The 14,267-nt window shown below is 45.2% G+C and overlaps 1 protein-coding gene across 34 annotated transcripts in view; it reads left to right on the forward strand.

The window, feature by feature from the left end:
- Window positions 1-14,267, forward strand: part of ZNF789 (zinc finger protein 789) — a 31,621-nt gene that overhangs the window by 11,080 nt on the left and 6,274 nt on the right. For 25 of the 34 annotated variants that reach the window (XM_070231618.1, XM_070231612.1, XM_070231608.1 and 22 more), the window contains one exon: window positions 12,700-12,777. In XM_070231618.1, coding sequence (XP_070087719.1) covers window positions 12,700-12,777 — 78 coding nt within the window. Of the gene's footprint in view, window positions 1-1,968; window positions 1,988-4,279; window positions 4,561-9,209; window positions 9,513-12,699; window positions 12,778-14,267 lie in introns of those variants that run through there. The other 9 variants (XM_070231634.1, XM_070231640.1, XM_070231630.1 and 6 more) reach the window with 9 other exon arrangements.

Consider the following 14,267-nt stretch of genomic DNA (forward strand, 5'->3'; position numbering starts at 1 on the left):
GAGGTACAGTTGACCTACAACATCCTATTAGTTTCAGGTGTGCAACATAATGATTTTATATTTGCATATAGTTCTGAGGTGCTCACCGTGATCAGTCTGGTTAACGTTGTCACCATACGTAGTTACAGAATTGTTTTTTCCCATGATGAGAACTTTGAAGATTTCCTCTCTCAGCGACTTTCTAATACGAGATACAAGTATTGTAGCTGTAATTGCCAAGCTGTGCATTACATCCTCGTGACTTGGTTATTTTGTAACTGGAAGTTTGTACGTTTTGGCTCCCTTCACCCATTTCACCCACCACCTCTGGCAACCAGCAATCTGTTCTCTGAATCTATGAGGTTTTTTTTTTTCTTGAGTCCTCGTATAAGTGAGATCGTAGAGTATTTGTTTTCTGTGGCTTTTAGTATAGTCACAGGGTTGTGCAGTCATTACCACTATCTAAATCCAGAACATTTTCTTTTTTCCCCCTGGAGAGAAACACCTCATACCCCTCATAGCCAGTTTTCTTGCATCTATAATTCCATCTACTTCTTTGCCCTGGATTATTTTCAAGCAAATCCTAGATATCATATTTCCTCCATAAAAGTTTCAGTATGTATCTCTGAAAGATAAGGAGTATTTTAAAAACATACTCCCTTCCTTAATATCATCAAACTCTGCCGACATCCAGAAGGGTTTTAGATATGTGTTAACAGGTAACAAGATCTGCTTACAGGGAAACTAAAGGTCAGCTAAGAAGATGAAAGACTGCATTCTCTCTGGTCTGGTGCAGTGGCTAGAAGTACGTACAGATTTGGCTCTGAGCTTCCTAGTAGCCAAAGCAAAGAAGAAAACATGGTCATTTAAATGGTGCATTGTTTCTATAAGATAAACAGCAAATAACTTGTTTAGGAGAAGTACTGCTCTCCCTGATACCAAGGCTGCAAACTTGTCTCCCATGGACTTCCTGTGGGGGCAGATCAGTGTTGTGTCGTTGTTATCTATCGCCACGTAACAGATGACCCCAAGACTTAGTGGCTTAAAACAATACCCATTTCTCATCTCCGTTTCTGTGGGTCAGGAATATAGGAGGGGCTTAGCTGGGTCTTTGGCTCTGAGTCTCTTGAAGGCTGTGGTCATCTTCGGGTTGCACTGGGGAAGGCTCTGTTTCCAGGACTGCACCAGTGGTTGACGGCAGCTGCAGGTCCTCGTGGACTGTTGCACTGGGTCCCATTGCCTCACTGGCAGTTGTGCAGCTAATGCTTGTTGGCCAAGCCTTTCTTGGCTCCTAGCAGTGTAGGCTTCTCCATGTGGCAGCTCCCAACATGGCAGCTGGCTCCATCACAGCGAGCCAATGAGAGAGTAAGAGACAGAAGCCAGTGTTCTCTCATTGATCTTGGCAGTGCCCTCCGTCACTTTTGCTGGCTTTCTGCAGGTCACTAGGCCCAGCCCCCACACAAGGCTGGGGATTACACATGGCTGTGAGTAGCAGGAGACGGGGTTCATTGGTGGCCATCTTAAAACGGCCCACCACAACCATGATCTTTCCTGTGGCCTGAGCCTCACCCTGTCCGTAACAACAGGGGTGCGTTTCCAGAGGCTCTTTGGCAGAGCGCAGGTAGGTAAAGCAGCTCTCTGGGAGCCAGGCAGCAGAGACCAGGCCCCAGCTCTGACAGCCTCATTCATCTAGGCATAGATTTTCTGGATCACTAAGCCCCTTCATTCGTTTTGTGTCAACTTAGGGACTGTTATCGTCCAGCTGTCTTCATTTGAAAATGACTCTATAAAGATTCATTGCTGTCACTAAAGCACTTAAAATCTGTCCATCCAGAGTTCTTTCTCAGCAGAGCGCCAGGATCAAGTCCTGCCCGAAAGCTAAGCTGGCCACACTTGCTCCCATCTCTCACTCTCAGCCGAAACACTTGCCTCCTGTGTCGTTGAGGAAACAGATGCCGTCAGCTGAGAAAGCCCTCAGTGTCCCAGTTGGACTCCCGCCCACTTGCTGGTAACTGTGCCCACCCTGGGCCCCTTCCCTTTGTAGCAGCAGGGGAGGTATGTCTCTCCTGTTGGAGCTGGTGCTTCTCTCTGTGCCCTGCATCCCTCTCCTCCCATCTCCTCCAAAGCCTCACTCCATGTGCTGGGCCTTCTTTCCCACAGCCTCAACCTCCCTCTCTGCTGGCCCCTCCCCATCAGTCTTTACACCTGACTCAGGTGTCTTCATCTTAAGAGGCCCTGTGTGGACCCCTCGATCTCCTCCCGTTCCCCCACCCCTTGGCTTCACCTCCTGCCTTGCCTTCTAGGCCAAACTTCTCTCAGCTGCATTGACTTACTGTCTCCATTTCCTTGCCTCCTTCTCGTTGCTCTGCCCAGTCCACTCAGCTTCCACCCTTATCAGCTTGCTAAGTGCCTCTTGCTAGGGTTCCAGTGACCCCCATGTTGCTGAAAACAATAGTAAAGAACCTGGAGAACATTGTCAAGTCTTGACCTTTCTTGACCTCTCGGCAGCATTTGACGTTGGCCATGACATGCTGACCATCTTTGTGAAGACCAGTCTTCCTTTTGCCCTGGGACTGGACTGTCCATGGGCCGTCCTCCTTTCTCGTCCCTTCTCCATCTCATTTCCTGGGCCAGGCCTTCCCGTGTCGGAGGTCCTCTGTACAGGGACTGTGCTGTCCTTTCCTCTGTGCTCTCTGTCTGAAGGACTCATCCTCACCATGGCTGCATCGCCGTCGTGAGCTCAGGCCTCTCCAGCTGGCAGGTCAGGCCCAGGCTGCTCTTCGGAGGTGCAGACATCTCTCAGTGCCACTTGACATTTGCCCTTGGCCGTCTCTTGGCACTGCAAGTTCAGTGCGTCCAAGACTGAACTGCTTGTCCCCCAGCTGCTCCTTCTCCACTGTTTCCCACATCCACTTGCGGTCCCCTCTAGAGGTCATGTCCCTCCCCTACTTAGAGCCCGTATTGGCTCCCCGTTGTGCTTAGAATAAAGATGAGAGACTTCTGTGGTCTACAGCATCCTGGTGATCTGCCCTCCCTGCTGCCCAGCAGTGTCTTGCAAATACTCCCCGTCGTCCCTGGCGGGATGGGATGGGTCGGGTCCCTTGGGTTCACAGGCGGCAGACCTCAGCCTCAGGGAGGGCTAGTGGTTATGGGCAGAGCTAGTTAGATGAGCTCAGGAATAGCAGGGGAGAGTGACATTCCTGACGGAGAGGTGTTAGCCGTGGTTGATATGTAAACAGATGGACAGCACAGAGCTCAGTAATTCTGTAGCGAAGCTCTGGAATGGAGAAGGAACTGCCATTTCCCCTTCCCTTAGCCTGGGCCCCCGACGCCTGTCCTGCCTCCTCCCGAGAGCCTGCGCTGAGAAACAGAGGCAGGTGGAGAAGAGCCTTGGGGTTTGGATGCTGAGCGCCACGCCTCCAGGACTTGACGTCTGCCACCATTGATGAGTATTCAGCTTTTGATAACCAAAAAGTCATTTCAGAGAATTTGAAGCATCTGGCAGAAGTTGTTTGGGCCTTGGCTTGCCCTTCTGGTCAGTGTGAAACTTACAGCTGTTAGCAGGGAAAACTGTCCTTCTAAGGCTCTTCTGCGTTCACAGGGGGTTTCTGGGTAATTTATGGCCTGGGCCCATCCAGGTTACCCTCAAGATGTGGGAAGTTTGTATTCTGAGATTGGTCAGCTGGCTAGACTTACTCCACGAGCAAGAATTTGAAAAAGGAGAAAGAAATGGCAGTGTGGGGGCTGGCCCTGTTGTGCAGCAGTTAAGTGCGCACGTTCTGCTTTGGGGGCCTGGGGTTTGCTGGTTCAGATCCCAGGTGTGGACATGGCACCACTTGGCACACCATGCTGTGACAGGCATCCCACATATAAGGTAGAGGACAATGGGCACGGATGTTAGCTCAGAGCCAGTCTTCCTCAGCGAAGAGAGGAGGATTGGCAGCAGTTGGCTCAGGGCTAATCTTCCTCAAAAAAAAAGAATGGGCAGTGTGGCTAAAGTCACAAAAGTGATGTGAGAGTAATGACAAGCAGTGTGTGAAGAAGGCAGAACCCAAGGAATGCATGGCGCTGAAGGTTACGTTAACTTTTCTCCTAAGAGCCATAGAAAGTTAGCAATGAATATAAGGCACATATGTTTAGATGATCAACTCTAATAGATATACCCCGTTGTGATTATAGTTGTCTGAATTGTTACCTGCAGTTAAAAGAAGATCACCAAGTAGAATAACGGTTGCTCAGATTAAACCATAAAATGACCAATGTACTAGACCATCTCTTAATGACCATCTTTTCATTTATAGGAAAGAAATTCACTTCTAAGATTTTTAGCATTGCAATTCCCATGCAGCAGAGAATCGTAGTTTGTAGACGAAAAGAAACGTATTGCTATAATCATTGTCTTGGCATGGGGAGAGAGAATATAGACTGCAAGAGATAAATTCCTTCTTTGTTTACTTAGACTCCAGACAGCGTGTCAAGTGTCCAGACGATCAATATCCAAACAAGCAGAGGAACCACTGCCTCCCGAAAGCAGAAATATTTCTATCATTTGAGGAATCTTTGGGAATGGCTCTGGCCTGTGTGAGCATTTCCTTGTCCATCCTCACAGCTCTAGTTCTCGCACTCTTTGTAAAACACTGAGACTCTCCCATAGTCAAAGCCAATAACAGAGCTCTCAGCAACACCCTCCTCATCTCTTTCATCTTCGCTTCTACTGTTCTTTGCTTTTTATTTCTCGACCTACAAAAGCCACTTGCCTCCTTCAACAAACAGGTTTTGGAATTGTATTCACTGTGGCTATTTCTTCTGTTTTGGCCAAAACCATCATGGTAGTCCTAGCGTTCAGAGCCAAGAAGCCTGGGAGTAGGCTAAGGATGTGTATGGCATGCACAACCCTCAAAACTATTGTTCCTGTCTACTCACAGATCGAAGCCACAATCTGTGGGATTTGGCTGGGGACTTCTCCCCCATTTCTAAACAAGGAATCTCACTCTGAGCGAGGTGTCATCATCATTGAATGTAACAAGGGCTCCATCACTGCTTACTACTGTGTCTTGGGCTACATGGGCCTGCTGGTGCTTGTGAGTTTCATTGTGGCATTTTTGGCCAGGAGCCTACCTGACACTTTCACTGAAGCCAAGTTCGTTACATTCAGCATGCTGGTGTTCTGCAGTGACTGGATTTCTTTTCTTCCCACTCACCATAGCATCAAGGGGAAGGCCAAGGTGGCTTTGGAGATCTTCTCCATTTTAGCCTCAAGTGCTACATTATGCACCTTCATATTTATTTGCAAGTGCTATGTCATTCTGCTGAGGCCTGAAAAGAATGTTGAGGGATGTTTAAAGAAGAGATGACTCTATAGTATTTAAAAACTAGGGAATTAAAAAAAAAACTCAGCTATTAGATGGCATTAAGTTAAGAAAACAGACAGATGAGAAATGTCAAATGCACAGAGACTCCTCATAAAGGTACTCTTCCAACATAGGGCACATTAAGTTCTGAGTAATACTGGAAATATTTACCACTGTATGGCATGGGCACCACCCAATATGAACAGACCCTGTGCAATCAGAATAGATGGTGGTAGGAACACTGTAGTGTGTACCAGTTGAAAAGCTGCCCCACTTTTACTAAATTTATGGTATAAAAGATATTTGCAGAGGGCTAATTGTGAGCAGATTTTTTTAATTGAGGTCATAATAGTTTATAACATTGTGAAATTTCAGTTGTACATTATTATTCATCAGTCACCATATAAATGTGCCCCTTCGTCCCTGATACCTACCCTCCAACCCCCTTCCCCTCTGGTAGCCACTAAACTGTTCTCTTTGTCCGTGTGCTAGTTTATCTTCCACAGATGAGTGAAATCATACGGTATTTGTCTTTCTCTGGGGTATTTCACTTAATGTCAATACCCTCAAGGTCCATCCATGCTGTTGCAAGTGGGATGATTTAAGGACAGGCTTTAAAAAAAATTGTTTTGCATCACTGGATAACTTTTTGGAAAAAGACTAAATTTAAATCCATAACTTCCACCACATACCAGGTTAAACTCCACATAGATTAGAGATTTACATATTAAAGAAGCAGAAGCAGAAGCAAAAGACGAAGAAGAGGAGGAGGAAGAGGAAGAAGAAGAAACCAGAAAAGTTAAAAAGTTAACCTCGGAATGGAGAAATATTTCTAATGATGTCTCAAAATCCAAAATCCATAAACTATATGCCAAGAGAAAAACATCCAAATATAATATAGACAGTTCATTAAAAAATGCAAATAGATTTTAAACATGAAAATTTCAACTGCATTCATGATAAAAGAAATGCACATTGAAACTATACCAAGTTTCCTCTTCTGGCTGTGATGCAGTTACTAGGACTGGACTGACTGACTGGACGCATTGTAAAGAACTATGAACCTAGACAGAATATATGAAAAAATGTCTTCAGGCCTTGGACAACAGGCGGTACAGACCCAAAATCCCGGAGAAAAAGGAAATAAATGAGGCGAGGCCTATGATTGCTCTGGCTTTCCAACTGGAGGCACTTTCTAGACCCCAGTGCAGAGGAGAAAGAACTCAAACAGATGACAGCTGGCTCTCTGAGTTGAGGAGACAGGGACTTGAATTCAAGGAGGCAGAGGTAGCTGGGAATTGGGTAGGGAGTCCTAGAGAACTGAAAGCTACATGGAGAAAGACCTCTGGAAATCTCCATAAGGGGCCTCTCTGAGTCTGTTCCTAGCAGACTCAATGCCAGCCAAAGAACACGCAGGAAACTAAGCTGAAATTCTCAAAGCTCACACAGAGCTGGGAGATGTTCGTGTCCTGGCCAGCCTTAATAGAAAGTCCTCATGGAACACCTGAGGCATTCAGTAGAGATCCTAGAAAGATAATGCTAATAGTTTCGTAAAATGCTAATACTAATAATTTAGTAAAACTACTAAACTAGCCCTAGAGTACTTCAAGATCTGCTCATGCATTCAAGCCAAGATCATACTCTTTTTGGGGATGACTCACCCTTACAAACCTTGAAAACAAGCATTGAAAGAGTCAAGCTGATCTGAAAGTAGTTTGAATTATCTGCCAGGAAAAAAAAAAGTTTTTTTTTTAATTGTGAAAAAATATACATAACATAAAATTTACCTTTTTAATCATTTTTAAGTGTGCAGTTTAGTGGCATTAAGTACATTCACATTGTTGTACAACCATCACCATTACCCATCTATAGAACTTTTTTCATCTCCCCAAACTGAAACTCTGCACCCATTAAACACTAACCCCAATTTCCCCCTCCCATCAGCCCCTGGCAACCACCCTTCTACTTTCTGTCTCTATGAATTTGACTACTCTACGGACCTCATATAACTAGAATCATACAATATTTGTCCTTTTGTGTCTGGCCTATTTCACTTAGGATAATGCCCTTGAGGTTCATCCATGTTGTAACATTTGTCAGAATTTCCTTTCTATTTAGGGCTGAATGATATTCCCTTGTATGGAGAGACCACAATTTGTTTATCCGTTCCTCTGTCCAGGACATTTGGGCTGCTTCTACCTTTTGGCTATTGTGAATAAGGCTATTATGAACATGGGTGTACAAACATCTGTTTGAGTTGCTGCTTTTAACTCTCTGGGGTATTTTCCCAGAAGTAGAATTTCTGGATTGTATGGTTCTAATGCTTTTTAAAGGAAGACAACAAATTCTAACATTCAATGTAAAATTCATAATGTCTAGCATCCAATCAAAAATTAATAGATATGTAAAGAAGAAGGAAAATGTAACCCCAAACCAGGAAAATAATCAGTCAATAGAAACAGATTCAGAAGTGACGGAAATTATGAAATTAGGAGACAAAGACTTTAAAATAATAATTATGAATATGCTCAAGGATTTAAAAGAAAGCATAAACATATGAACAGAAAAATACAAGGTAATAAAAAGAAATAAATAGAACTTCTAGAGATTAAAAAAAAACCCACAACAATATTTGAAAGGATCAGTGAGCTTAAAGAGTAGCAATAGAAACTATTGCGTATAGGACTTATAATTATTGATCTCCTCTCTTATGAGATAAAGAGTGGTCTTTATCTTGTAAACACTGGGAGACTGGAAAATCCCTCTCTTCCTTTCCCCATGGTTTAGTATAACTCTTTAGCCTCCTGCTCCATGTAGCTTCGGATAGCAGTAAATATCTTGATAGGGAAACTATCCCTGAATTTGAGGCCCCCCAAGTCTCCAATGTTGTCACTTTAGCACAACACGATGTCAAAAGTTCAACTGGTTTTCTGTCTGACATCACTAGCCCTTTGCCTGGATCAAGCTCTAAATACTTTGAGTAACATTGAAATGTGTAATATTTGAAATTTAGGAGTGCTTGGCACATTGTAGCACTCAAATATTAATTGAACAAATGAGTGTTTTTTTTCTGATTTTCTTAAGTGTCTTTCGAAAGTTTAACTGCTACAACAGTGAGTCAATGAATATCTGTATTCATCTAAAGATGTTTGGAAAACTGAAGGTTTTCCCTCTAATACTTCAGGAACATTTAATGTGTGCCAGACATTGTTCTAACATATATTGACTCATTTAAATACTCATAACAATCCTATGAAATTCATAGTACTAGTTTCCTCATTTTACATGTATGGAGACTAAGATACAGAGGAGGTAAGTAATTTGTCCCAAGTCAAACAACCTGTATTCTCTCTTACTTTTTTTCACCAAACATGTGGAATCCTATCAAAGATTAATTAGTCCTACTATCAATTACAACTAATTGCCACTTTGGTAGTCCTGTTGCTTTGCTTAAATAACAGCATTCATGTCACAGAAAATGAAATAATTCCAAATAATTTAATTTCAGATAAATACCTATTTTTCATATTTTTATATGAAAGTAATAACACGTATATAATAATTCATTATGTTCAACATATTACGTTTTCTGTCTGCTATGGCTGTGTCCAGGGTTGGCTTTCTAAGAAGTTGGTCACTCTGCGTTAAACTCACATGAGAAGCGTTTATAAACATCCAACTGCACGAGGTCCTACCCCTGGAGATACTGATGCAGTTGGTGTGAAACAGGAGGGTTTTGGTAGCAGCATTTTTAAAAGCCACGGCGATCCTTACTAGAAATTCTGGATGCCCGAGCGGGCGAGACCCGGCCGGGGCGGGCCTGGAAGTCACGTGGCCGAGCTGGCGCCCTTTGCGGCCGTTGATTGGCCGGGCCGGGGGCGTGGGTGCGCGAGAGGGAGGCCGCCGCTCTCAACCCGACCAGAGAGTTGCGGAGCCTCCGCGGTTCCTAGAAGGTACGTGGGCGGGGACCCTCTGCTCGGTGCGCGCTAATGGGACGAATGAGAGGCGCCGGGACCTTCCGCGTTCACGCCCTCAGGTGGGAGTTAGCTGGGCGACCGTGAGCGGATTCCCGGTTCGTCTCGGCCTTTCGACAGGGGAGCCCAGCCCCCATGGCCGCTGCAGGTGGGCACTGAGAACTTCCTGGAGGAGGCGGCGCCGCGGAGAGTCGGAGGCGCGGAGCAGGTTTGGGAAGAAAGGAGCTAGTCTGATGGGCTGGGCGGGGCAGGTGTCAGGACTCGAGAGACCCCTGGGCCTTCAGGGGAAGTTGCATTGATGGAGAGTCTTCCTGAAGACGCCAGCTTTGGATATTTTCCGCTGTGTCAGGTCTTTGGCATTCGGAAGAGCAGAGTCGGATCAATGAATGGTCGATTGATCCTGTTTGGTTTGGTTTGGTTACGGGGGAAAACGAGATGCGATTAAAAGTTTAAGGGGTTCCCATTATTGTTGTTAAAAAACAAATTCAACTGAGTAAATCTTAAAGATTTTCTCGGCTTTGTTCAACGATTCATGAATGGGCAGCATCCCATGTAGCGGATGGAAAGGAGCCCCCGAGGAGTTATGCAAAGTCCAAGACTTACAGACAGAAGGGAGCGGGTCGAGGAAGTTACACTAGCAAAAAGCGGATTGGTTGTGGCAAGGTTACCTGCCGTTAGGGGCTGGCAGGAGTCTCTCAGGCAGATGACCTCACTAGTGCTGACCAGGTAGTTCTAGAGGGACTAGTTTAAGATTTCACTCCTGGGAGAGGCCGAAAGTGTAATTAGGTGAAGTATACAGTTTCCTGGTGTGGTGACTGGGGCTTAGCATGAGTGACTCCACGTGGGGTCTGGTGCCTTGTTTTTACCCTTGCGAGATGGCATTTTAGAGTCTGACTTCCAAACGCAAAGCGTTCACAATAGATAATATAGTTTACGTAGTGAAAGGGATGAGGCCCCTCCCCAGCCGGGGAGCCATTGATCAGGACATTTTCTGGGGTCCCTCCCTGCTAAAGAGGGTTTCCCAAACAGTGTTTTTAGGGAACGTGAACAGTGTGTGAGGGACTTTCTTAAAAATGCAATTACATAAACCAAGGTTCACTGGTGGCCAGAAAAGTACAAGGAAAAAAAGAAAAGAAAATCCTCTGTATTCCATCACTGTGCTTCCTGAGAGTAACAATATTGAATTTATAGTGTTAAAGGAAAACCAAAATTGAGACCACAGTTTGGGAATACTCCTAGGGCAACCACCCATCGCCAGGGAACTGAAACCTAAACTGTCCTAATTTCCCCCAAATGCTGACTCTATCTATTGTTAAAGGAAACTTAAGCTTTCTTGACATCAGGGTGACCTTGCATCTTCCTAGCCAATCAGCTACAGACAAGTAAACTTGTACAGTGCTGCTCTTCTCGAAGGATTGCAAGCATCTAGTAACCAGTCACAGTAGAAAACGATGTACTTCCTCTTACGTGCAGGGGAAGAAAAATAATTTTCTCTCTACCCTTCTGAATTCTTAGCTGAGACCCCTGCAATAAAAGATTAAAGAAAAACAGAAGTTTATTAGCTTGTATGCCTCATGCATGCGTGGGCGATACAGAGGTGGGGAAAGGAGTAACTCCTGAAGTGGCTTAGAATTCAGACCTAAATACCGTGTTAATAGGGAAAGGGGAGTGGGGATCTTGGAGGAGAGTAAATGATTCTTAGGAAAGAAGAATGGACCCTAGAAGAATAGATGGGAGGTCTGATGGCTTGTGACAGTTTGTCTGGGTGTGGTGTCGACTTCTATTCTCTCCTGCGATGAGTCAATCTTCCCTGGTTGATGAAACTCCCAGGGAAGTGATTTATGATAATTGAGTTCCTTTTGGAGGATCTGTTTTTAGGCAAATAAGGGGAGTTCAGAATGTCAATAAAAATATCTACAATCCAAGAATTTAGTTAGGAAAACGTTGTTGCTCATATAGTTTGCAAACCGGGGAGATGCAGCCTCCAGAACAAATCAAAAGTACCCTCCAGGGAGGGCGTGCGAGGGCAGAGCTTATAAAGGCAAGACCACAGAGCCCAGGGATTGTGTTGAAAGGCCTCTGATTCTTTGGTTCCCCTCTGGATACTAGTGTTCTAAAATCAGCTGTGTCAGGCTTCTGGCCTTCTGTCAGGAAGGAGCGCTGGGTTTCAGATAGGATTTGTGGTTTTTCTGAGAACAGAGTATGTGGCTGCACCTCAGTCCTGGCGTGGCTGCTTGACTGTTTTCTTTTAGGGCCTGGTTAGCCACGCAGAGTCCATTGTGTCTTCCTCTTTTAGGGGTCCTTCTTAATTCCATGAGAGAAAGCCTCTCTGTATTTGCGGTTTTTCAAGTGCCTGCAGCTCAAAATAACCGATATTCCACAGCCGATTATTTTGGGATGGCGTGTCCCTAGCTCCTACAGTCGTATTTTGGGGTGGCATGTTCTGCTACCCCTCACATGCTTTATACACTGAGCTGAACTGCTGAGAGCCCACCTTCGAACACTTTCAGTTTTGAAGTCTCCTCCTTTACAGTTTGTTTCTCCATTGATAAAACATTCATATCAGGTAAAGCTCTCTGAATTTTCTTTAGACAGTGAGTACCTCTCTGTATATAATATATAGCCTGAAATCTTTGATAACGGCCCTAAAATCATTTTTACCCTCTGAGCTGATTATGTATGATGTAGAAACAAAGGAGGACCACCCCAGTGACCACCCCAAGCAAAGACTTCATTCAGAGCCTGCTCTAGCAAAGGAGTTGGCCGCCATCGCTTGTGTTTGGCAGAGACTCAAAGGCAGGCAAAGGAGAATTTTAGAGTGGGGAGAAAGGGGAAAGCTCAGATATGCCCAGTCTAGAGGTTGTTGGCTTGGGAAAGCTGGAGGCAGGTTAGATAGATGGTAGCGGACATCCTATAGGTAGGGGAGCATATTTGACTTTCTCTGTTGGTCTTAAATCGGAGTAGGGGGAGCATATTAGAGATAAGCTGGAAGTTATTGAGCAGGTCCTGATTTGGGGGCTGTTGCTGCGTTGGTTGTGGTTTGGGCTCTGGGCTGGTTGCTGCACATTGTGGGTCAGAGTTCTATTTTTATCTACGCTCTGGTCCTTTTGTGTGTTCCGTCTCTCAGTGTGGTCCTGCAGAACATAATCTAGGGAGAAGCGGAGGGCAGAGCCACAGGTTCACTTGAATAAAGCTTTGGAAATTGAGCTAGCTTCAAAAATTCCTAAAAAGACTATGCTAGTGGCTCCTTTCATTTTATCACATTTCCCAACACCAAACACAGTGACTGTATTAGCTGAAATTTGTCGAGCCCATTGGAATTCCCTGTCCCAGGGCTGCCTAGTGAGAGAGCTTCAATGTCAGGCTGGCCTTACTCATTCTTTTTTCTCCTTCAGCCTAGCCTGATGGCTGGGATCCTGCCCCACCTCGGAGACCAGGCCATGGAAGCTGTGTTCCTGACAGCCCGGTGGAAGGTGAGCTGTGGGTCCTCCTCCGCTTCCTCAGTATAGTCCTTGTGGCAGGTTGTCACCTGTGCTTCTGACCAACTGGCTATAAACTGGATTTTCACATCCCCCTCCTTGGTTTCCATTGATTTGCTAGAGTGGCTCACACAACTCAGAAAAACAGTTTATTTACTAGATTACTGGTTTATTATAAAAGAATATACTCAGGAACAGCCAGATAGGAGAGATGCACAGGACAAGGTTTGTGGGAAGAGGTGCAGAGTTTCCATGCTCTCTCCAGGCATGCCCTGCCTCCCAGTACCTCCCCCTGTTTTGGGGTTTTTATGGAGGTTCGTTACAGAGGCGTGATTGATGGAATCATTCAAACTCCAGCTCCTTTCTCCTCCCCAAAGGTGTTGGAGCGGGGATGAAAGATCTAATCACATGGGTGGTCCCCTGGCAACCAGCCCCCATCCTTAGGAGCTTTCCAGAGGTCACATCATTAACATGAACTTAGGTGTGGTTGAAAGGGAGTTGTTATGAGTCACGAGACATTCTTTTCACTTACATGGCTCTGGAGCTATTTTGGAAACCTGGGTCAAAAGACCGAAAGGATGCTCCTTTGTTCTTATGCCTTAGGAAATTCTAAGGGTTTTAGGAGCTCTGTGCCAGAAACAGGAATAAAGACCAAATATATATTTCTTATTGTAAATCACAGTATCACAAGGGAAAAGAGGGTAAAGGTATCGAAAAGGAAGAGTCATCGTCTTTAGATTGAGACCCTGGAGGAGACGTGAGAGAATGGAATCAAAGGCAGAGGAGGAGGGATTTCTAGAAGGGCAACCACTTCCTCTGAGGGAGAAGAGAGGAGGATGAGAGAAAATGTGGGTAATGTCTAGGGAAGATAGTGGGAGTGTGAGAGGAGTTAAAGACCACGTGCCCTGTGGCTCTTTTCTGGGACGTAACTGGGCAGTGCACCCTGAAAGAGAGGGGGTGAGGGTGAGCAACATGTCCTCACAGCCCCCTCTAGTTACCTCCCACGGGATCATTGACCTCTGAATCATTACCAACTTGACTTCTCCATCTTCCACCGTGGGCCATTCACTCCCTAGAGCAGAGATCAAGGCTGCTAGGCCGTTGTACAGGTTGTGCACTTAGCAACTGTAGGGGGGCACATTCACACAACTGTAATGTGAATGGTGTCCTCGAGACGTGAGCAGTGCACAGCCTGAATAACTATATCCTGTGGCCTCTGCAGGAGCTGTAAGCTTTATTCATTTTTATACTGGCATATAGCATGAAGGCTAGCAACTTATCAGTGCTCAGTAAGTGTTTCATGAAGGAACAAGAGTGATAAGGGTGTAGAGTACCACTGGTGAGAAATATGAGAGCCAGAATTGTTGAGCAACGTTAAGGGCCCAACTATAAACCTAAATGTACAGAGAGAACTTGATGGGAGATGGAACCATGTTATGCCCTAGCGATTGTTAACCTTCACGTAGCTGCCGAGAATGCAAACA

The sequence above is a fragment of the Equus caballus genome, chromosome 13 (assembly GCF_041296265.1).
Source record: "Equus caballus isolate H_3958 breed thoroughbred chromosome 13, TB-T2T, whole genome shotgun sequence".
Taxonomy (NCBI): domain Eukaryota; kingdom Metazoa; phylum Chordata; class Mammalia; order Perissodactyla; family Equidae; genus Equus; species Equus caballus.